The sequence below is a fragment of the Littorina saxatilis genome, linkage group LG6, assembly GCF_037325665.1.
Source record: "Littorina saxatilis isolate snail1 linkage group LG6, US_GU_Lsax_2.0, whole genome shotgun sequence".
NCBI classification, from domain to species: Eukaryota; Metazoa; Mollusca; class Gastropoda; order Littorinimorpha; family Littorinidae; genus Littorina; species Littorina saxatilis.
This window is the reverse complement of record NC_090250.1, coordinates 35,600,512-35,623,011: the sequence shown is the minus strand read 5'-3', so window position 1 is coordinate 35,623,011 and position 22,500 is coordinate 35,600,512. Positions and strand designations below refer to the sequence as shown.

The window sequence follows — 22,500 nt, the reverse complement described above, 5'->3', positions numbered from 1 at the left end:
CGCGGCACGGCACGGCACAACACAACGCAACGCAACACCACACCACACCTCACCACATCACCACATCACCACACCCCACCCACCCCACACCACACCACACCACACCACCCACACCACATCACCACACCCCACACCACACCACACCACCCCACACCACACCACACCACCCACACCACATCACCACAACCCACCCCACCCACCCCACACCACACCACACAACACAACACAACAACACAACTGAACACAGAAACTCTTTTGACTGACAGAGTGTTTATTATGTACTCCGTTGCTTTGTCTTCAGGAGCTGCGTCGGGTTTCACGGATGACTACCCGTATAGCTGGTCTAATCAAGCTTACCATGCTCCAACCAAAAAATATACGAGCAAGAAGGTAATTGATATATTCGAGAGAGGCAGATTTCTGTTTTGTAAAGACAGACAATAAAGTGTTCTTGTTCTTGTTCGTTTTGATTTTTGAAGCTACTTTTGAAGAAAAAACACACGTTTGCCATCGTTTTATTTTGGTTTCTGAGTTTGAAAGACATAATTTTGTGTCTAATTTTACCCTGACTAAAGAATCAAAAAACAAGAAAGGTAGGTTGTTGGAACGTTTGTTATTGACAAAACAATACGTTACAGTCACAAATATATCGACCCAATGGTCTTTTAAGTGCACAGACAAACATGGCCAATTAGTGACACAAACTTATCTTGATGGAATGTTCTGCCGCTTGCCAGGATTCATTCGCTTGTGACTTCCTTGCAAGCGGCCGAACATTCCATCAAGATAAGTTTGTGTCACCAATTGTTTGTCTGTGCACTTAAAAGACCGTTGGGTCGATATATTTGTGACTGTAACGTATTGTTTTGTCAATAACAAACATTCTAACAACTTACCTTTCTTGTTGCTTTTATTCTGAATTTTGGAACGTTGGCAGTCTCTGTTTTTTGATTTCCTGACAAAAGAAATTAAGATGCTTTCTCTTTATCTACTTGAGTCTGTTCAGTCTTGCAGATCACACATTTTCTGTGATCGTTGTAATAGTCGTAAGTCTTTTCAATCAATTGGACACCATGACAAAAGCTTTGTGAGGTTTTGCAACTTCTGATGTTCCGATATCCAAAAACAAATAGACTGCCAACGTTTCACAATTCTGCTGTTCCATTTTTCAAAACTCTGAGTCGCCTTGTGGTGAGATATGTGCGCGTTATAAATTCTCGTATTATTATCATTATTATCATAACTCTCTTTAACGTAGAACAGCGAACTTGTGATAGAGTCTTCTTTGAATTAGGATGAATTTTCTTTTTTTACGTCATCGTTTGTTTTGATTCCATTACTGAAGAAGGAGTTTTTACTCCGAAATATTTATTTCATTTTGGTGTTTGGGTGTTATTTTTTTATTCTTATGAATTTTCTTTTGTGAGATAATCTGTTAATACTAACACTGATTCAACTATGATTCTAACAACCCAGATTTGTCCTGGACCGGACGGCACGTTGACCCACAGCGCTGTGTGTCCGGTAGACCTGAAGACAGTGATGGGCGGTTCTCTGCCGGACATCCAGAACACCGACTACACCATCGAGTTCCTGAAGAACAGGTCCATGGACCACAAGCCTTTCTTCGTCGGCATGGGATACCACAGGCCTCACCTGCCTTTCGCTTATCCAAAGGAATACCTCGGTAAGCGTTTTATTTTTTGGTAACACGAGGGGTCTCACAGATGAAAAAATGAATGATGTAGTTGTTCCACTTTGCAGTTGCTTGTTTTTTCGTTTTTCTCAAAATGTGTGACAAAAAAACATTCTGAAAAGGGGTTTCTACAAAATACTTCTCTTGTTGTGCCACCTTTGAGAAAGTGTGACTTCTTATGTAGCATTACAAAACAGAATTTATTTTTCTTGTTCCGCTCGTGCTTTTGTCTCTTAGTTCTTGTTCTTAACTACTCATAAGCACACATATCAATTCCACATGCTAGCACGCACGGAAACACGTTGAGACAAACTGACTGAAATCAGATAAACAGACAGACAGATCTCTAGATCTCTGTCTTTGTGTCTCTCTTTCTCTCTCACCCAGTCTGTCTGATCTTATCTGATCTTATCTCTCTCTCTATGTCTGTCTCTGTCTCTCTCTGTCTCTATCTGTCTCTCTCTGTCTCTCTCTGTCTCTCTGTCTCTCTCTCTCTGTCTCTCTCTCTCTCTCTCTCTCTCTCTCTCTCTCTCTCTCTCTCTCTCTCTTTTCATTGGTGAGTTACGAGGAGTTATGTTTGTATCTGCAGACCTATACCCGATGTCGAAGATCAAGCTGGCACCCAACCCCTACTACCCGGCCTGGCTACCCGAGGTGGCGTGGACTCCATGGGACGAACTGAGAAGTTACGATGACGTTGGTGCCATGAACCTGAGCTACCCTTTCGGCAGTGTCCCCATAGACTATCAGGTAGACTATCATGTCATATACGATCCCGTTGTCGATAATTTGGTTTAAACAAAAGAATTGAGCAATGACACCAAATACTCCCCTGAAAGCGGTGTATGGCTGCCTGAATAGCGGGGTAAAAACGGTCATACACGTAAAAACCCACTCGTGCAAAAAAATGAGTGAGCGTGGGAGTTTCAGCCCATGAACGAAGAAGAAGAAGAAGAAGAAGACACCAAATACACGAGAAAAGTTCACAGCCTATTTTCTTGTACCACAGACGATAATTATGTTTTCAAGAAGCATTGCATGGAACTCACCTTTTTTGGTAATATATCTCCGGTCTGTACTCCCCGTTCTGGTAATCTGGTTTTATAAGCTGAGATTAGACGCTGCATGTACGTACGTAGGTCGATATTCTTCTGAGCTGACACTTTTGATGGTCTCATGCAGGGGAGGGACCCTTTTTTGTTTCATGCTAAAAGCTAGTTTGTATTCTTTCGAACAAGTGCTTGGCAGTTTTTCTCTCTTTAGTAAACACTTATACGTAATTAGAGCGAATTAAACACATTCAGTAATAATTTAATCCAGAAACGTTCACAACTGGTCCATATTAGGACCCAGGCTTTTTCCTTCAGAATTTTATGTACAAATCCTGTATAATACCAATTAAAAGTTTGTAATTTTAGGTGACTGACAATGCGTTTTGGTATTGTTCGTGTTTCAGTACAAACTGAGGCAGAGCTACTCGGCAGCAGCGAGTTACACGGACGCTCAGGTGGGACGAGTTCTTCAGGCTTTGGATCAGTATGGTCTGGCTGACAACACCGTCATCACCTTTCACGGCGACCACGGTACGTCGGTTTAGAAGAGTTTGTTTGTTTGTTTGTTTGTTTGTTTGCTTAACGCCCAGCTGACCACGAAGGGCCATATTAGGGCGGTTTAGAAGAGGGATGTTAGTGAGGTAGAAAGAGGCAAAGAATGATGACTCATGCAATGAAGATCCAGTTTTCAACAAACGAAGACTGTTTGGAAGAACTTTTAGCCTTTTGAGGTATATTCCTTGTGAACGGTATCCCGTGTTTAAAACAAACTGTGCCTGAATAAGGAGCATCAGTTGATGGGAAAACTCTGTACATCAAACTAAGTCAAGAATATGGACAAAAACTAGAAATTAAGGGGAGCATGCGCCTGTACCTACACACCTTTCCCTGATCCATTGATATAAATCAATTGCCGGTTGCTGATCATATTTATTTTCATATTTCAGGTTGGCAGCTAGGTGAGCACGGCGAATGGTGCAAGCACACCAACTTTGACATCGCTACAAGAATTCCTATGTTTGTCCATGTCCCCGGTGTCACCGCTAAGAAGACACCTCCTGGACGCATGTTCCCCTTTATCGACGCCTTGGACAAGAGCCTAAAATTCCAACCAGAAAAATCGAGCCTTGGCGAGGGTTATTCAAGTGACGCTTTCGTTGAAGCTGTTGACCTGTACGCTACAATATCAGAACTAGCAGGTGTAGATGTGCCTCCCACCTGTCCCGAAAACCCGTTTAAGATCCCGTTTTGCACGGAGGGAGCCAGTTTCGTCCCCGTGATCAAAAACTTGACAATGACGTCACGCAGTAATGACGTAACAAGCGCAGGAAATAGTTTCGCTTGGAAGCAAGCCATCTTCAGCCAGTATCCGAGACCCGGGGTACATCCAGGCCACACCAGCGTCAACCCTGTGTTAGATGATATCAACATCATGGGCTACACGATGCGGACCGTTGACCATCGCTACACGGAGTGGATCGGTTATAATCACACGACCTTCACTGCTGACTGGAGCAAGGTGTACGCCCGGGAGCTGTACATCTACAGCAGTGATCCCGATGAGGACGTCAACGTGGCGGAGGTCCCTGCCTTCAAGGATCTGACTGTCTATCTGACTGAACAACTCAGGGCCGGGTGGAGAAGCGCGCTGCCTGCTCAAAAGTAAACGTCAGTAAAATTGATGACTGCATTAGGGCTTCCATTGTTGATGTTAAACCCAAGTTTCTACTATTCACGAGTCTAAACTGACAAGCCGTTTGCAAACATTCCATGATTTCAGTGCTTTCAATGATGTCAAAAAGAATGAATCAGTTTTGCTGCTTCGCGTTTGTACAAAGACACTATTGCCTTTTGCTCTGCGGACCTTGACTTTGTGCAATACGTTTTATGTGCATGTGTACAGCTGAGATCTTTTTGTCAAACTTTCTTTTTTAATTTTTTTTTTACCAGTAGTGGGAATACAGTTTTGTATGATTCTTTCCTGTTGTTCATGAGGCTTTGATCCTGTTGACTGTATGTTTTGTGTGATCGTTGAGAGTACGTGTTTGCTTATACTCTCCTTTTGCATTTAGCACGGCACATGAAAATAAAGTAATAATAACAAGTCGCGTTAGGCGAAATTACTACATTTAGTCAAGCTGTGGAACTCACAGAATGAAACTGAACGTAGTCCACCGCTAGTGCAAAAGGCAGTGAAAGTGACGAGCCTGTTTGGCTCGGTTGCGCTGTGCTTCATAGCACGCTTTACTGTACCTCTCTTCGTTTTAACTTTCTGAACGTGTTTTTAATCCAAACATATCATATCTATATGTTTTTGGAATCAGGAACCGACAAGGAATAAGATGAAATAGTGTTTAAAACGATTTCGGAAATTTAATTTTAATAATAATTTTTATATTTTTAATTTTCAGAGCTTGTTTTTAATCCAAATATAACATATTTATATGTTTTTGGAATCAGAAAATGATGAAGAATAAGATGAACGTAAATTTGGATCGTTTTATAAAAATTGTGGTTTTTTTTTTTTTTACAATTTTTCAGATTTTTAATGACCAAAGTCATTAATTAATTTTTAAGCCACCAAGCTGAAATGCAATACCGAACACCGGCCTTCGTCGAAGATTGCTGGGCCAAAATTTCAATCATTTTGATTGAAAAATGAGGGTGTGACAGTGCCGCCTCAACTTTTACAAAAAGCCGGATATGACGTCATCAAAGGTCTTTATCGAAAAAAAGAAAAAAACGTCGAGGGATATCATTCCCAGGAACTCTCATGTCAAATTTCATAAAGATCGGTCCAGTAGTTTGGTCTGAATCGCTCTACACACACACACACAGACACACACACACACACACACACACACACATACACCACAACCCTCGTCTCGATTCCCCCCTCTACGTTAAAACATTTAGTCAAAACTTGACTAAATGTAAAAAGGGAAGGAAGGAAGGAATGAATAGAAGCGGGAATGAAAACATGAAACAAACAACAGAGAGAGAGGGAGAGAGAGAGAGAGAGAGAGAGAGAGAGAGAGAGAGAGAGAGAGAGAGAGAGAGAGAGAGAGAGAGAGAGAGAGAGAGAGAGAGAGAGAGAGAGAGAGAGAGAGAGAGAGAGAGAGAGAGAGAGAGAGAACATCTTCATTAACGAGAGTATAAGACTACACGTATAAATACTTTTTACGCCCATCCTTCTCCTTTAACAAAACAATGTTTGCATATCAGCGAACAGTTTGATTAATTTGTTTTATCCAAAACAATCAGTCCCGCGCGCGCAAACAAACGTACACTGAAATAAATGCAACAACTGAAACTTGCGTACATAGCAAACTGCATGGTTATATAAAAAACACAAAAAAACCACACCTATTGATAGCTTTTCATTATGCTTGACAGAAGAGTTGTATGGTACTCTGGAGAACTGGGTGGCCGAGTGGTAACGCACTTGCGCTCGAAAGCGAGAGGTTGCGAGTTCTACCCTTGGTCAGGGCGTTAGCAATTTTCTCCCCCCTTTCCTAACCTAGGTGGTGGGTTCAAGTGCTAGTTTTTCGGATGAGACGAAAAACCGAGGTCCCTTCGTGTACACTACATTGGGGTGTGCACGTTAAAGATCCCACGATTGACAAAAGGGTCTTTCCTGGCAAAATTGTATAGGCATAGATAAAAATGTCCACCAAAATACCCGTGTGACTTGGAATAATAGGCCGTGAAAAGTAGGATATGCGCCGAAATGGCTGCGATCTGCTGGCCAATGTGAATGCATGATGTATTGTGTACAAAAAAAATTCCATGTCACACAGCATAAATAAATCCCTGCGCCTTGAATATGTGCGCGATATAAATTGCATAAAAAAAAAATTAAAAAAAAATCCCTGCGCTTAGAACTGTACCCACGGAATACGCGCGATATAAGCCTCATATTGATTGATTGATTGAGAACAAAGCTATACATAGTACAATCACTAAAATTGTAAGCATTATACCATTCGTAGGCTAATAGAGTACTTCGGGGTACCTTGCTTTAAAAAGTACAAGCACTAATGTGTCGATTGAAGACTGGATTTCCCTTCTTTGAGCCATTTGACGTCAGAGGCCGACAAAACTACATATTTAGGCGGCCAGCCGAGACTACAAAATAGCGCATGTTTGTGTGCGTTCAATCGTAAAAACTGAAAGGAATTCCAACCAGAATCGATCGATACATAAATGTTATTTGTATTTTTGACCAAAATATGACGAAAGTAATTAAGACATTTTAAACATATATCGACAGTATATAGTGCGGTCTCGGAGGAACACTGATTGTCTCGATCTGTGTAAAACGTCATATTTTGGTCACAAATACAAATAACGTATATTTTTACTAAGCACTATTTATACCATATTAGTCTTTAAAGTTCCTCCTTGCTTTACAAAGATCAAGCACTATTTGTACTATTAGAACTGTATCAGTCTTAGACAGAAAGGGTACTTTGGAGTGCCTTACTTTGCAAAGAACAAACACTATTCATAATATTAGAACTGTATCAGCCTAAGACTGATACTTTGGAGTACCTTGCCTTAAAAAGAACAAACACTATTCGTACTATCAGAACTGTATCAGTCTCTGGCTGAAAAGGTACTTTGGAGTAGGTTACCTAGCTTAAAACAATGATATCAGTCTTACACAGATAGGGTTCTTTGGTGTACCTTGCTTTAAAGCGTACTATATCAGTCCTACGTTATACTGCAGTGCATGAACCACAGTACTATTCTTTCTATAATACAAAGTAGCCAAATTAACTACACATTGCATAGTTAAAAAAAACTGTTTAAAATTGTGCAACTTTCCATCTGCTGTTTTAAAACTCTGATATGTACTGCAGTTACTGCGGTTTACTATAGTCGTCGTCCAAATCTGTAGTTTACTGTATTTAGTACCACAGGGCATGGTACATTTACTTCCCTTTTCATTAGTTTACTGTTTTTACAATTGTGTATACTGCAGTACAAAGTATGGTACTTTTAACCACGGCACACACCCTAATGCCTGCCTTTCTTCCCGCCTGCTCGACTGTCCGCGACTGAGTCTGTCAGTCAAATAATTTATATCCCTGCGCGGACAGCTACAAAATCACATGCCCCTGTGGCCGGAATGTATGACAACACACAAGCACGTGGACGACAACAAATTATCGAACAGAACCACACAATTGTAGATAATGTTCCTGTCGTTTACACAATGAGCAGTATTTATAACCCCGAACGCGTGATTCGCCAGATCATGGGATCGGTTATCACAGCTGACACCAACAAAGCTCACACTATCGTGCAGTGTTTTGTTATAAAACGCCCCCCCCCCCCACCCCCACACCTTGCAAGTAGACAAGCTGATATCAAACCCTGCTCATCTGATCAATATTTTAGAGAAGAAACACCCAGTCGTGCAAAGCTTCCTCAACTTAGCAAGTCGATTCACTTTAAGTCAAAGACAATACATCCCTTTTGGGGGAACATAAATAGTGAATTATCTTCTGACTGTCAGTCTTCAATTGTGTTATGTTGGTCGCTTGCATGCATGACCCTGAACACATTTTAACCTGTTACTGTTTTGTTCGAGAAAGAAAATGGGCTTGTTAATGTTTTTGGTGGGTGTGGTTATTGCAACGAGTCTCGGTGAAAGTGGTAAGTGCTGCTCCTCTATTTCCCCACACTCTCAATTGCTGTCAATTGAGTATAATGAGAACTATACGTCCACGTTTGTTCATTATATATATTTCCTTATAAAAAAAAAATATATATATATATATTTCCTTATAGTTTCTAATCAAGTGTCGCATAGGCGTCCGACGTAAACTTTTAGTAATATTATAGGCTAAAAAAGGAAATAACAATTGCAAAACATAAGATAACATAAGGGGAAATAATTTATTGTCATACTTTTGACCAAAACGCTTTAAAATTGCTGATTCGATCACACTCTATAAGGAACACTTTTGTCACGACTACAGTTCTCTGCTTATCATCAAGGTATACAGTGTTATTACAACAGTTACGTGGAAAATTTTTTCCAAAGCTGCTCCTCGTCGCAACGTGTTGTTCCTGGTGGTGGACGACCTGAGGCCCAAGCTGGGATGTTATGGAGAAACCAACATGGTCACTCCCAACATTGACCAGCTCGCCGCCAAAAGTGTCAAATTTGAACGTGCGTATGTACAGGTGAGGAGAGAATTGTTCCTGGTAATACGGTTGATATGTTTTCAGAAGATCTGCGACGTATGCGACGAATCGCGTATTTGTGATTAATTCCGTTTCTGTGCTGACATGGTGTTTATGTTTCCTGTACTCTGGTCCGTGTGTCTTTCTTTCTTCTTCTTCTTCTTCTTCTTCTTCTTCTTCTTCTTCTTCTTCTTCTTCTTCTTCTTCTTCTTCTTCTTCTTCTTCTTCTTCTTCGTTCATGGTCTGAAACTCCCACGTTCACTCATGTCTTTGCATGAGTGAAGTGTTACGTGTATGACCGTTTTTGCCCCGCCATTCAGGCAGCATACGCCGATTTCTTTCTTCCAAGGACATAGCCTACGTGTGTATCTTCCGATTCCCTGCTCCTGCCTCTTCAAAGATAATATCTCTATGAAACAGACAGGCAGGTAGACAGACCGATAGACGGGCGAACAAACAAAAAATAGACAGCATACTGCATGCAGATAAGTATGGAAGGAGAGAACAAATGGTGAGAGAGAGAGAGAGAGAGAGAGAGAGAGAGAGAGAGAGAGAGAGAGAGAGAGAGAGAGAGAGAGAGAGAGAGAGAGAGAGAGAGAGAGAGAGAGAGAGAGAGAGAGAGAGAGAGAGAGAACATGTATCTTCAGTGCCCCTCTGTCCGTATCATCCGGCATATTATAACTTCCTTTCCTACTTTTTTGCCTGTAGAACTTTTCTCAAACGCCAAACTTTTTCACATAGGAGACACACGATGTTCACGTTCTTATTATTGCAGGAAGCGGTGTGTTCGCCAAGCAGAACGTCCTTCCTGACAGGGCGACGTCCCGACACGACACGTATCTTTGACCTGGTGCATTACTTCAGACACCTGGCCGGGAACTACACCACGCTGCCTGAACACTTCAAGAACAACGGATACATCACACAGTCAGTGGGCAAGATTTTCCATCCAGGTTTGTGACCGCCAGAGGAATAATGACTCGTACTACTTTGGAGTGTTATGTGGGCAAGGCAACAGTGGGCTGACACGAAATAGTCCATAATATAACATGCCAGGCTGAGCGTAATTGAGCCAAACGTTATTTTTCCCCCCATATAACTCAGGTTTTTAATTCAATCCAGGGCTCTCTGAGGGTATGGAGAAGACACTTACAAATGATGTCACTCAGAAGAAATAGATTCTTTTCAGTCAGTTAGTATCTTGGAAATATTAAACGCCAGTACAAGATTAACACTTTCTAAATTCTCTTTGCTCGTATATCCGGAGAGCTGTGTGTTTCTGTTATTTATTTCATCCATGGGGTAGATATATGGTCATTTTGCAAATAAAAGCGTTCTTTGGTTTGACCGATATTGGCAGGGCTTGAATCCTCTTTTTTATGACGCACGGGGGATAACCGGCTATACACTGGGAAGCTGGTGTACACTGGGATGACGGTTGCTCCATCAACATTCATTGGTCTCTTTTCATGTCGAGTTTTGTATCTTTTTCCTCCAGTCTTTAATCAGATTCTAGTAAAGCAGCATGAAATTGTGTCATTTCTATACAGTATCAGGCACAACGATTGCTTACTTAACACTTTCTACCCCACCTATGTTGACCAAGTTTTTTTTAGCCGAGACCAGTTGTGCTGCAGCAGGTCACTCAGAATTGTAGTAACTGTGAAGGAACTGTGTAGCAACACACTGGAATGCAGGCGTTAGATCGACGTTACAGGAAGCGACTGAAGTATAAATAAATCCCTGCGCTTAGAACTGTACCCACGGAATACGCGCGATATAAGCCTCATATTGATTGATTGATTGATTGAAGTGACTGTGGTTACGGGTATATCCGTTCCAGGTCAGATAGAGCCATATGAGTGGGTACGGATATATCCGTACCTGGGAGACAATGAGTTAAATCTACCCATCACATTTTGCTGCCTACATTTTGACTATTCACACACGCCTTTTTTTCCAAAAGGAAAGCATGGGCCTACTTCAATTCAGCAACACATATCACATCGAGAAAGGTGCATTGACTAATTATGACAAAAGAGATGACAGGCAAGCAGGAGGAAAAACAAAGTGTCGAAATATTTGTATTCACATGCAGCGTGCGCATCTTATTTAAAATTGTTGTGCATAATCTACATTTGCTCATATTCAGTGTGCGTATCCTTTGGGCAACCTTCACATGCATCTCTCAGATCTTTGTGTTGACACGCACCTCTAACAGCTTGTTGCTTGTATTCCTTGCTTTCACCCTGTGATCTTCTTCTTCTTCTTTTCGATCGCCGATCACACTTGGAGTCCAGATCTTGAGATATAATTAGTGGTCCTCTGCAGCGCAGCCACTGGCCCGTACAGCTTGTTGTGCAGGGACTCCGGCAATGGCCAGATTTCCTCTCTCAGCACCTGGTGGTTCCTACAGTCTCGTAGGATGTGGGCCGTGTCCTGCTCTGCTTCTCCACAAGAACACATGGGGGAGGGCACAACATGCAGCTTCCCGTGGAGATGCTGGTTAAGTCTGTTGTGTCCCGTTCTCAGGCGGAAGATGACCACCTGCTGTGGTCTGGATAGCAGGTGGTAGCTGTCCTGTGGCTGATGATGGTCTTCATCTCTGTCAGGCTCACAGGACCCTGTGATTATCCCAAAGACATTATGCACAACAAATAGACAAGTTTTGGAAATAATCTGTCAGCATGTGTATAATCTGTGGAAGAGTTTTATTTCTTGCAGGGGAGACAAGCTGAGCTATGCGTAGAGCTCTTTGGGAATAACAAGTGGAGATACGCCTTTGGAGCCACAGTAAATAATTATTGTACATTGAGCTCCAATAAGGATATTCTGGAAATAAAAATGACTTTTATGCAATGTCAGCTCGATATCATTCCTTTTCCTTTCGAAAACAAGCAGGCCGGCACTCGTTATTCACTGTTATGCAAACAGCGTGACCCCAAATGTGGTTACAAATGAGCTATATACTTGCCCCACTTTTTAAGGAATTCAACTCTTCTGCAGTCCAGAAACAAAAACAAAGCAGTTATTTTTTTAACATCGTCTGCTGCACAAACGCTTCACATTTACGCTTGCTTTAAGCAGGTGAACATCCCAAAACGTTGGGAAAATGAATACCCACTTGCTGTCAACTTTTTTAATTCCCCTCCTACGCCATCAGGTCTAGCTTCAGGCCGTACAGACGACTACCCTTACAGTTGGACCTACCCGGCTTATCACGCACTTACCAAGAAATACCAACACGCGAAGGTAAACACCTTTATCTTGTTGTAACATTTTTAAATTTTTTTTATCAGGGACGGCGTCAGGGCACACTGATGACTACCCCTACAGTTGGACGTTCCCGGCCTATCATTCCCCCCTCCTAAACTATGCGAACCAAAGGGTAAGGCCCAAGTCTACTTAGTTAATATATTTTTGTTGGGTTGTTTAAGTTATAAAGTTAAAACAAAAAAAGCAGGAGAAACAGAAGAAACGGAAGAAATGTAACAGTCTTCATGCAGAAAAAAAATCCGACGTAAAAAAATTTAACCGACATGAGAATACAATTTTTCGTGATAATTTTGCAGTGAATTGTACTTTTTGTTTCCGCGAAAAGTATTTTTGAAGAAAAATCTGTAAAAAATTGATACGTATGGCAAGGTTTCATGTCGTAGAATTCCGAGAGCTATCTGTCATCTCGTTATTCTAAATTATTGTTTTAAACTACATACTGTGCACCAATGACGAGAAGAAAACTTTCCGGAAACCAACATTTGACTTCTACCAGATTAAGGATTCGGAATTTATGAGAGTTCCTTTTCAGCTTTGTCCCGGACCAGGGGGACAACTGTACCGCTATGCAGTGTGTCCGGTTGACCTTAAGATCGTACCTGGTGGTTCTCTGCCGGACATCCAGAACACGGACTTCACCATCGAGTTTCTCAAGAACAGGTCCATGGACCACAAGCCTTTCTTTGTCGGCATGGGGTACCACAGGCCTCACCTGCCCTTCGCTTATCCCAAAGAGTTTTTGGGTCAGTGCCGTCCTCTGTTAAATAACACTGTAGCCTATGGATGTCTATCTATACATGTGCATTATCAAAAAGAATATCTTTCATTGAAAGTCAGCTTCAAAATTGTACTGCCTTTTGTAAACGTGTGCTTTTTGTGCTTCTTTTATAAGCTATTTTAATCATCTCATTTGTAGTTACAGAAGTTGAAGCAATGCAACTTGTGCTAACGACAGACAGTTCTGTACATGTCTACAATTGGTTCAGACCCTCACCTTGGTTCCGTCTCACTAGTACTCGCCTGTCTGAAATCAAAACATTTTGTATTCAAATATGTATTGTATGAAAAATAAAATCAGTGTTTAAGCTTTAAAATATGCTGGTCTTTCATGCGCTCCCGTCAAACACTCTTTCATTGAATGTATTTTCCTTGCCCCTGTTCAATTAACAACCACGAACACTTTTTGTACGAAGCATTTACGCTGCTCATTTTCCTTCAACAGACCTGTATCCCCTGTCCAAGATCCACCTGGCCCCCAACCCTTACTACCCGCCCTGGCTACCCGAGGTGGCGTGGACCCCGTGGGACGAGCTGAGGAGCTGGGAGGATGTTGCTGCCTTGAACATCAGCTATCCATTTGGTTCCGTTCCACTCGACTTTCAAGTGAGAGTCGTGCGATTTGTTTTGTGTCTTGAAATTGTGAACAATATCTTGAATCTTGAAGTCTTCCGAATGTGCTTGTATACAAGATCATTCTGAAGAAAACACCAACTAAACCAACGACACAGCAGCAGCAGGACCAGCAGCGCTCATTACAATGTTCAACTCAAAACACCAGCAGGAAACACAACTATATAGAACTTCTGCCCTGCAGTCCGGACTGACGGTCTAACAGCGAACGACAACAACAAGAAGAAGAAGATATAGAACTTTTCTGATAATAAGGAAAAGAGAACAAGAACTGGAACATCACGATTATATGGTTGTGCGGTCCTTGTTTCAGATAAAACTACGACAGAGTTACTCGGCAGCAGCGAGTTACACGGACGCCCAGGTGGGACGAGTTCTTCAGGCGTTGGACCAGTATGGTCTGGCTGACAACACTGTCATCACCTTTCACGGCGACCATGGTACGTCGGTTTAAAAAACAACAACAACTGGTGTCGTTTAGGACCTTCTGTGGTATATTTAATCATTTAACGTATTGTGTAAATTGGTAATGTTGATAGAACTTATTAGGGGGATTTAATAAAATCAACAACAATAAGAACAACAAAAACAAAACCAACAACAACATCATATTTTAAATGTTGAAAGCCTAATACTGACGCCACCTTTATGAAAGCTCAATATCTTAAATCTCTGATAAAATAGTTTCATTCAAATTTAGTTTAAATATCTTGAAGGGTCCAGAAAAAAATAGACGAAATGAGGAAGACAAACTGATTTATTTTTTTAAATACATGTATATTGATTTTTTTAGGCTGGCAGCTTGGAGAGCATGGAGAATGGTGCAAGCACACCAACTTTGACATCGCTACAAGAATTCCTATGTTTGTCCATGTCCCCGGTGTCACCGCAAAGGAGGCCCCTCCTGGACGAATGTTCCCCTTTATCGACGCCTTGGACAAGAGCCTTAAATTCCAACCGGAAAAGTCGAGCCTTGGCGAGGGTTATTCAAGTGACGCTTTCGTGGAAGCCGTTGATCTGTATGCCACAATTTCAGAACTAGCAGGCGTGGATGCGCCTCCCACCTGTCCCGAAAACCCGCTAAAGATCCCCTTTTGCACGGAAGGAGCGAGTTTCGTACCGGTGATCAACAATCTGACAATGACATCACATAGCAATGACGTAACAAGCGCAGGAAAGAGTTTCGCGTGGAAGCAAGCCATCTTCAGCCAATTCCCGAGACCGGGGGTACATCCAGGCAACACAAGCATGAACCCCGTTTTAGAAGACATCCGTATCATGGGCTACACGATGCGGACCGTTGACCATCGCTACACGGAGTGGATCGCCTACGATCATACGACGTTCACTGCTGACTGGAGCAAGGTGTACGCCCGGGAGCTGTACATCTACAGCAGTGATCCCGATGAGGACGTCAACGTGGCGGAGGTCCCTGCCTTCCAGGACCTGGCCACTTTTCTGTCTAAACAACTCAAGGCTGGCTGGAGAAGCATGCTGCCTACACTTCGTGTTTAATTCAAGGGGCTGGAATAATAATTGTGATCAGGTCAACCTTTTCATCAAAGTATGAAACAATCACAGTCTAAAAACTGAGACTCATTTACAATCAATTTCAGCATCAAATTATTCTTTCGTAAAACCGCTGCATTAAATCAAATATGTATTTCGCTTACGATGAATTGTGAACTCTCATTGTCTGCATTACGTACAACACATTTGACTATAATATATCACATGTATGTATGACTTATAGTTTATATATTTCAATAAATTGTAATAAAGGTTTGGCGTGTGTGTGTGTGTGTGTGTGTGTGTGTGTGTGTGTGTGTGTGTGTGTGTGTGTGTGTGTGTGTGTGTGTCCGCGCGCGCGCGCGCGCGTGTGTGTGTGAGACGGTGTGTGTGTGTGTGTGTGTGTGTGTGTCTGTGTGAGAGAGAGCGTTCATGTAAAGGCAAGTCTACATTACAAAAATTGATAATGTTTTGCCTTACTTCAATAAAAAGCTAGATTTGTTTAATCATGCCAGGGTCATCACAACCGTCACTGGTGTTTGAGTGAAAGCAGATTACAGTTTTTGTTGTCCAGGTCAAAACCTCTACACCTGATACAGACGCGTTTGATAGTTGTAAAATGTGCTTTTTGATGGTCACTGTGTACTTTAATGTCCCTTGCTGGGTCCACTATAACGAAGAAAAAAGTTGTCAAAAATGTAGCCCTGGACTGCCAGAAAGAAAACAGTTGTAGATATAGCTGAGTAACGAAAAGCTGACATTTAAATGAACATGCTAACACACAAATAAGCTCGATCCTCCATCGCCTATCCACATTTTTCTCTGTGAAAACAACCCACACAAAACACACACAAGGTCAGGTACCAATTTCCAGCTGGGTTGACTGGAGAGCGCTCGGAAAAAATCGGGTGTTTTTGTTCGCCGGCAAGGATACATCAAGGAAAAAATAAAAGTCGACACTAACTTAATGAACTTGACGTGTACAGCAAACACAAACAAGTTGGCATACCCATTCCTCCCCAGCAGAGTCCCCCCCTTCCCCCAATCTTCCGGCCCCCATCACCCTTAATACACATGTCACCGGGACAGTTAATCGCACCATAGCTTGAAGCGTCCGATTATCATACTATGCTCATGTCCAGTAATTCTTACAACTATTGAGTTGAAGTCGAAGTCTTAATATGCCCCCCCCCTCCCCCTACAACGACTCAAATCAGTGGCGCATGGACACCAAACGTCTCCGTGTGGTGGCGTCTGAACAGCTTGCTGTAAACACGTTTCCCCGAGAGGGGCTTTTACAATGTTTATTGGCAAGACACTGACTTCTGCCAAAAAAATAAGCTTACATTGTTGGTTTTTTGACACGCGATATTTAGACAAAAACAAAGAGACAACCAAATCAGTTTAGTTTATGAACACCGACGATTGTTATCATGAAACAGACACACATGACGCACTCGAGCTCGTCGTAATCTTCCAACCAGTAACAATAAGGTACACAGGTAAGTTGTTCAGATATATCACTGGAACAGCCAAAGACGTAACGACCAGTCGTTACTTGAAAATCAAACGGCTTTGCATCGCTCATCAGCCGAGCATAAAGATGGCTGCCTTCTTGCTATTGCTGTGCGTCGTGTCCGCTACTTTCAGCCAAGCTGTTTTGGGTAGGTAAATCTTTCTGTTGACGATGGATTTCCTGTGTGTGTGAGTGTGTGTGTGTGTGTGTGTGTGTATGCTTGTGTGTGTGTGTGTGTGTGTGTGTGCTTTCATGAATTTATTAAGGTGTTTCGTTCGTACTGTGCTCGAGAGAAAAAAAGCAGCGCGTGGAGGGCGGTGGGGTGTGTGTGTGTGTGTGTGTGTGTGTGTGTGTGGGGGGGGGTATAAGGTTGCAGTTTACGGGTATGAACACAACTGCAACAAATTTATTTCAAGAGGTTTCAGAACACAACTTCGATTACATAATTATTTGTTTACTTCCTCAATACTGTGTCAAAAAGTTCGAGCTAAATACTTTTCATATAAAAATATTCATTGATCTCTAATCAGCAAATTCTGCAACGGCTGCATCTCGACTCAACGTGTTGTTCCTGGTGGTGGACGACCTGAGGCCCAAGCTGGGGTGTTATGGAGAAACCAACATGGTCACTCCCAACATTGACCAGCTCGCCGCCAAGAGCGTCCGCTTTGAACGAGCTTACGTGCAGGTTTGCCGTAGTTTTTTTCTTTCTCTCTGTCTCTCTTGGGGAAAACAAATGGTTATCGAGAATTAAGTTTCCTGGGCCGAGTTGCATGGGGAAGTTACCAACCGGGTGAGAGCGAGCCGCGCTGTTAGATTGGGTGGGACCCACTTTCGGTTGGTACGTGCACCTCGTCATTTGCATTATCATGGCAATAACACTTGTGGATTAGAGAAGAATATTTCATCGCAAAACAGGTACATATGAAGGTAGGTTTTTTTTTGTAAAAAAAGGCTCATGCTGACTAAACCTTGGCCACCTTTCAGCTTATGCATAAGAGCAATCTGACACCAAAGCAAGCACTTTGAAATAAGGGATGTACGGCATTATATGTTTAAGCACATGTAAGACCCACAAATAAATCCAGGTGTCTGCTTGTATCACAGCAAGCGGTGTGTTCGCCAAGCAGAACGTCCTTCCTGACAGGGCGACGTCCCGACACAACACGTATCTTTGACCTGGTGCATTACTTCAGAAAGGTGGCTGGCAACTACACCACACTGCCTCAACACTTCAAGAACAACGGATACGTCACTCAGTCTGTGGGCAAGATCTTTCACCCAGGTTTGTTCACTGAGTGTAGCTGTTGAGATTTGTCAAACACACATGCGCAGATTTTTCCGTGTTCTGGCACGTTTTACGACTGTCACTTCTTCGTACTACCAGACCCATACCACGGCCCCTTCCCTACCCCCTCCACCCAAACCCCAGCCCCACGAAATATAAGCAGCTACTTATCTTAAAGTGTTTGCTCTTGAATGACATTAAGTTTAGTTCTGAGAATGAATTGCAAATTTTGTTGTTGTTGAGTAGTTAATAACTTCGCAAGTGTACAGACCATTTTCCACGGAATTGCAAAATAAGATTATGTATTCACCAGGTTCGGCATCAGGAGGCACAGATGACTACCCATATAGCTGGACTTACAAAGCATTTCACGCTCCGACCGAAAGATACGTTGGCGAAAAGGTAAAACAAAAAAATAGTCGATGATATTGTCAAAAAAGCCCTGTTCAAATGAATGTCACTTATGATTTAACTCAAGCTTAGCTTCGGATCACACGGATGACTACCCGTACGATTATACCGACCCGGCGTTTTGTTTCAAGGTCGCTCTGAAGGTGGTGTTTCTAACAATGAAAATGCCATCATGAGATTTTAAGCTGCATGTATAAACAATAATGGCAAAGACGTATATGTTTTCGCGCACTTGAATAACAGAGACAAAGAAGCAAGTCATTGTACGTAATAAATCAAAGTTTAGGAGATCAATAGTTCCCTTTCCGCCTTCTTCTTTGAAATAGTGTAAAAACAACATCTTTTTCTTCCTTACGAAAAAATGAACCACGCAGTTAAGATCTATTTGAATGGACATTTTAACAGATTTGTCCTTCTCCGGACGGCACGTTCACCCACAGCGCTGTGTGTCCGGTTGATCTCAAGACGGTACCTGGCGGTTCTCTGCCGGACATCCAGAACTCGGACTTCACCATCGAGTTCCTGAAGAACAGGTCCATGGACCACAAGCCTTTCTTCGTCGGCATGGGATACCACAGGCCTCACCTGGCCTTTTCTTATCCCAAGGAGTATTTAGGCCAGTAAAAGTTGACCGGTTATTAGTAAGTAGTTGTCTGAGTTCCTTGAACAGGACAAGGTATTTTAACCACGGTGACTTGCGGTTCTTTTTAGAAACTTCTATACTTTACTGTGTTAGACTTAATTTTAAATGGTTTCAAACACGGAGACTACCATGTAAACTGAAGAGAAAAGAGAACAAGATATGTCCTGAATAGCCTGATAGGATACATGTTTGTATGTATGTATCAATGTATATTTGTATGATTACATTTCCGCTATTTTCTGATTTATTCCACACACACACACACACACACACACACACACACACACACACACACACACACACACACACACAAACACACACACACAAACACACAAAAGGTTAAAGGAACATAAAAAGCCATCGACCAACCAACCAGGCAAATTGCAGCTCTTGCGGCATTTCATCTACTTCAGCCTTGTTGCTGTTGGATTACGGGGGTGTCATTCGTGCTGCCAGCTGAACATTCTCAACCGTTTTTAGTGATCTTCCACAAGGATCTGAAAATGAAGACCACACCGCTTCATCCAATATATTTTTTGAACAGATTCTTTCTTTTTGTTTGTGAGCAGAGTTGTACCCAATGTCCAAGATCCAGCTTGCACCCAACCCTTACTACCCACCCTGGCTACCAGAGGTGGCATGGAGTTCGTATGGTGAAATCAAGAAGTATGACGACATTGCTGCCATGAACATCAGCACCTTTGGTCTTATTCCCACAGACTACTCGGTAATCACGACTGTCTTTTTTGATGTTGATTTCCGTATCGGCCTTTTTGGTCCTAAACCACTCATGATTTTAGAAAGAACAAAGTTAATGGAGCGTTATTAAAAAGATCCACACATAGAAACAATCAGCCAGCGAGGTACTATTTGAAAGTTTTTTTTGTGGTTTTTTTGGTTTTTGACCTCAGTTGCATGCAAGGCTGCTTCAACCCCTCTTTTTTGCCTCTTTCGTCTTTGTTGTTTTCTCATGTATAGGCAATCATTCAAGTTATATATTGTGACAACCGTCAGTTAAGAGATGCTAAAGAAACCAAGCAAAAGTGACAGAATGCTAGGAAATTATAATTACCACAATCCTTTCAGATGAAACTACGGCAGAGTTACTCGGCAGCAGTGAGTTTCACGGACGCTCAGGTGGGACGAGTTCTTCAGGCTTTGGATCAGTATGGTCTGGCTGACAACACCGTCATCACCTTTCATGGCGATCATGGTAAGTAAAAAAGAACGCGGCATAATTTTGCATTCAGCGGACTCTAAATGAGGTGCATTTAAGATGATTTGTGCAATGTAAAACAGTGCACAACACCATCTTTGGAGATTTGGTTTAATTGACGCTTGAGAAAGTATAAGTGGGTATATGCAACCCTTTGTCTAAAAGCGTATGCATTACGACAGAATAATGTCATGTTGTTCTTATGTTCGAAGGTTGTTTCGAAGTAAAAGAAAAAATCCAAAAGACCTTACTTTCAGTACAGAAGGTTCATTTACTTGTGTAATTAACACCGTTACAATTGTGCCAAACATGACATTCCGCATCCTTTAATATTCAATTCAAAGAGCATTCAATTGAGTGAAATGTTGCTCGCGCGAAGATTCAAAGAAAAACAACAACACACAATCGCATTCAGCCTTTTAATTTTTAAATATTTTTTTTCGATGTTAGATTTATCTTGTGAATGTGACAACCAAGGCCAAACTGATAACAGTTGCACTTGCTCTTACGAATGAATGTATGGTATGTACAGTGATAAAGATAAACACATCCGTTGTGCCCGCCTGCGTTTTAAGTCAATGACTTTTCACTATTTATTAGTACTATTAAGTTCTTGTGTCTTCTTAAAGGCATATGTACTCGATGACTATACACGCTAATTGCTTTACCAACAGCTGGAGACATGCTAAATTAAGTTCCCTGCAAAATATTGTGGTCTAGGACCCCTTCAATGTTGAGATATGTTAATTTTCATTTTGATCTGGATCGTCCTATTTATAGATTTGGCAACACATGTAACGTTGATGCAAGGGAGCTAACACCGCGGCTTTGTTGACATCCTCACTTTTTCAGAGGCTAGAACAAGCTGTAATGCATGTATTATGGTCCGCGCATGGTGACATATCGTCATTATATGGTCTTATGGTGCGTTTGACATCGATTATGGGCAAACTACACTTTGTAAACACGGGAGCGCGTACATATGCCTTTAAAGTCAATGCTTTTTTTTGAAAGATGATCTTTCACGTTGACTATACGTTTCCTTTTCGATCGATAGAAAGAAAAATATGTCTTTCCTAGTTTAAAAGAACCATCGATATTAACTTCATGAATCTAATTAACGTTATCTGTGAGTAACTGAATTGTTTTTATTAGGTAAGCGTCGTTTCTTCCATTAAGAAGGACATGACAAGTCATTAACGTAGTGCTTGATCTTGTTTTTGGCTCACGTAAGTGTAACCTATGCGATGCTAACTTTTGTCTGTCTGTGCGTGCGTGCGTGCGTGCGTGCGTTTGTGTGTGTGTGTGTGTGTGTGTGTGTGTGTGTGATAGAAACTTTAACATTTCCGAGTCTATGGATAAAGCTCGCATAAGAAGATTACGTCTCGGTCAAAAGTGTTTGACGTGTGTGATAGAAACTTTAACATTTGAAGACGTCACATTATGACGTAAGAGGGTTAGACGTCACGCGAAGGAATTACTGAAAGTCTCGGTCATTGTTATTGTGAGCGGGCCGAGACTAGTTGGCAGATCAGGGGCCAGTTTCATAAGCCAGAAACACAGTCGACCAACTGCAGTTGTCCGAGAGAACCACAGTAATCCGACGTTATCGGGTTTCACGAACAAAATTTCAGTCGGCCGACTGCGGGTCGTCTCACCGGAAGTTGGCCAAACACGGTGATGCTCTCCCCCCAACACTGTGGTCGGCTTACTGCGGTAAACCGAAAATAAATGTAATTATCCGCACAGTCAATGGCAGAATTCTCACACTTTTTTGGATTGTGAGCCAAACCTTGTGATTGTTCTTCGAAATGTATCTATCATGACGCAGTAATCCAGGAGACAAGTCAGGGTTATGTCTTGAAGACGTCACATTATGGCGTAAGAGGGTTAGACGTCACGCGAAGGAATTACTGAAAGTCTCGGTCATTGTTATTTTGAGCGGGCCGAGACTTGTTTTTTCTTCGAAATCGGCCATTTCCACGTGCGAATGAGCAAACGGAAGTGATAATGTTGCTAAATTTAGCCCTCGACTTGGCCATTCGGATTACTGTACAGTCGGTCGACTGCGGTTGTCCGCTGGTGACGGTGATTCGCTCATGAAACGCGCTTTTCGGTGACCCGGCGATCAACCACAGTCCATCGACTGGGCAGTCGATCGACTGTCAGTCGGTTCACTGCTATCTTATGAAACTGGCCCCTAGTGTCTCGCTTTCTTGCACAGTTTCACCTTTGCTTACTGTGTGTGTATGTGTGACGGAGTGATTGAGTTTGTGTTACTGTTT

General features: G+C 42.1%; 3 protein-coding genes across 3 annotated transcripts in view; all 3 read left to right on the top strand.

Moving 5' to 3' along the window:
- LOC138969103 (iduronate 2-sulfatase-like) overlaps positions 1–4,727 on the top strand; it is a 7,653-nt gene extending 2,926 nt beyond the window's left edge. Inside the window, exons 4-8 of the mRNA XM_070341813.1 lie at positions 302–390; positions 1,477–1,687; positions 2,286–2,446; positions 3,153–3,279; positions 3,696–4,727. Of these exons, the coding sequence (XP_070197914.1) occupies positions 302–390; positions 1,477–1,687; positions 2,286–2,446; positions 3,153–3,279; positions 3,696–4,414 (1,307 nt within the window). The 3' untranslated portion in view covers positions 4,415–4,727. The remainder of the gene's footprint in view (positions 1–301; positions 391–1,476; positions 1,688–2,285; positions 2,447–3,152; positions 3,280–3,695) is intronic.
- A 3,437-nt stretch (positions 4,728–8,164) lies between these two features.
- Positions 8,165–15,417, top strand: LOC138969104 (iduronate 2-sulfatase-like). The gene is made up of 8 exons (XM_070341814.1): positions 8,165–8,412; positions 8,804–8,946; positions 9,722–9,899; positions 12,246–12,334; positions 12,755–12,965; positions 13,445–13,605; positions 13,946–14,072; positions 14,426–15,417. The coding sequence occupies exons 1-8, from the start codon at positions 8,355–8,357 to the stop codon at positions 15,145–15,147; spliced, it is 1,689 nt and encodes a 562-aa protein (XP_070197915.1). The 5' UTR covers positions 8,165–8,354; the 3' UTR covers positions 15,148–15,417.
- Positions 15,418–16,631: 1,214 nt separating this feature from the next.
- LOC138969105 (iduronate 2-sulfatase-like) overlaps positions 16,632–22,500 on the top strand; it is a 7,325-nt gene continuing 1,456 nt past the window's right edge. Inside the window, exons 1-7 of the mRNA XM_070341815.1 lie at positions 16,632–16,805; positions 17,188–17,345; positions 17,765–17,942; positions 18,259–18,347; positions 18,762–18,972; positions 19,569–19,726; positions 20,086–20,212. Of these exons, the coding sequence (XP_070197916.1) occupies positions 16,745–16,805; positions 17,188–17,345; positions 17,765–17,942; positions 18,259–18,347; positions 18,762–18,972; positions 19,569–19,726; positions 20,086–20,212 (982 nt within the window). The 5' untranslated portion in view covers positions 16,632–16,744. The remainder of the gene's footprint in view (positions 16,806–17,187; positions 17,346–17,764; positions 17,943–18,258; positions 18,348–18,761; positions 18,973–19,568; positions 19,727–20,085; positions 20,213–22,500) is intronic.

Excerpts from the sequence above, each read along its gene's own strand:
- LOC138969104 (XM_070341814.1), top strand. The coding sequence starts at position 8,355 with ATGGGCTTGTTAATGTTTTTGGTGGGTGTGGTTATTGCAACGAGTCTC. Across the intron at positions 13,606-13,945 it reads CCGTTCCACTCGACTTTCAA|ATAAAACTACGACAGAGTTA; the intron begins GTGAGAGTCGTG and ends TCCTTGTTTCAG. Across the intron at positions 14,073-14,425 it reads CACCTTTCACGGCGACCATG|GCTGGCAGCTTGGAGAGCAT; the intron begins GTACGTCGGTTT and ends TGATTTTTTTAG.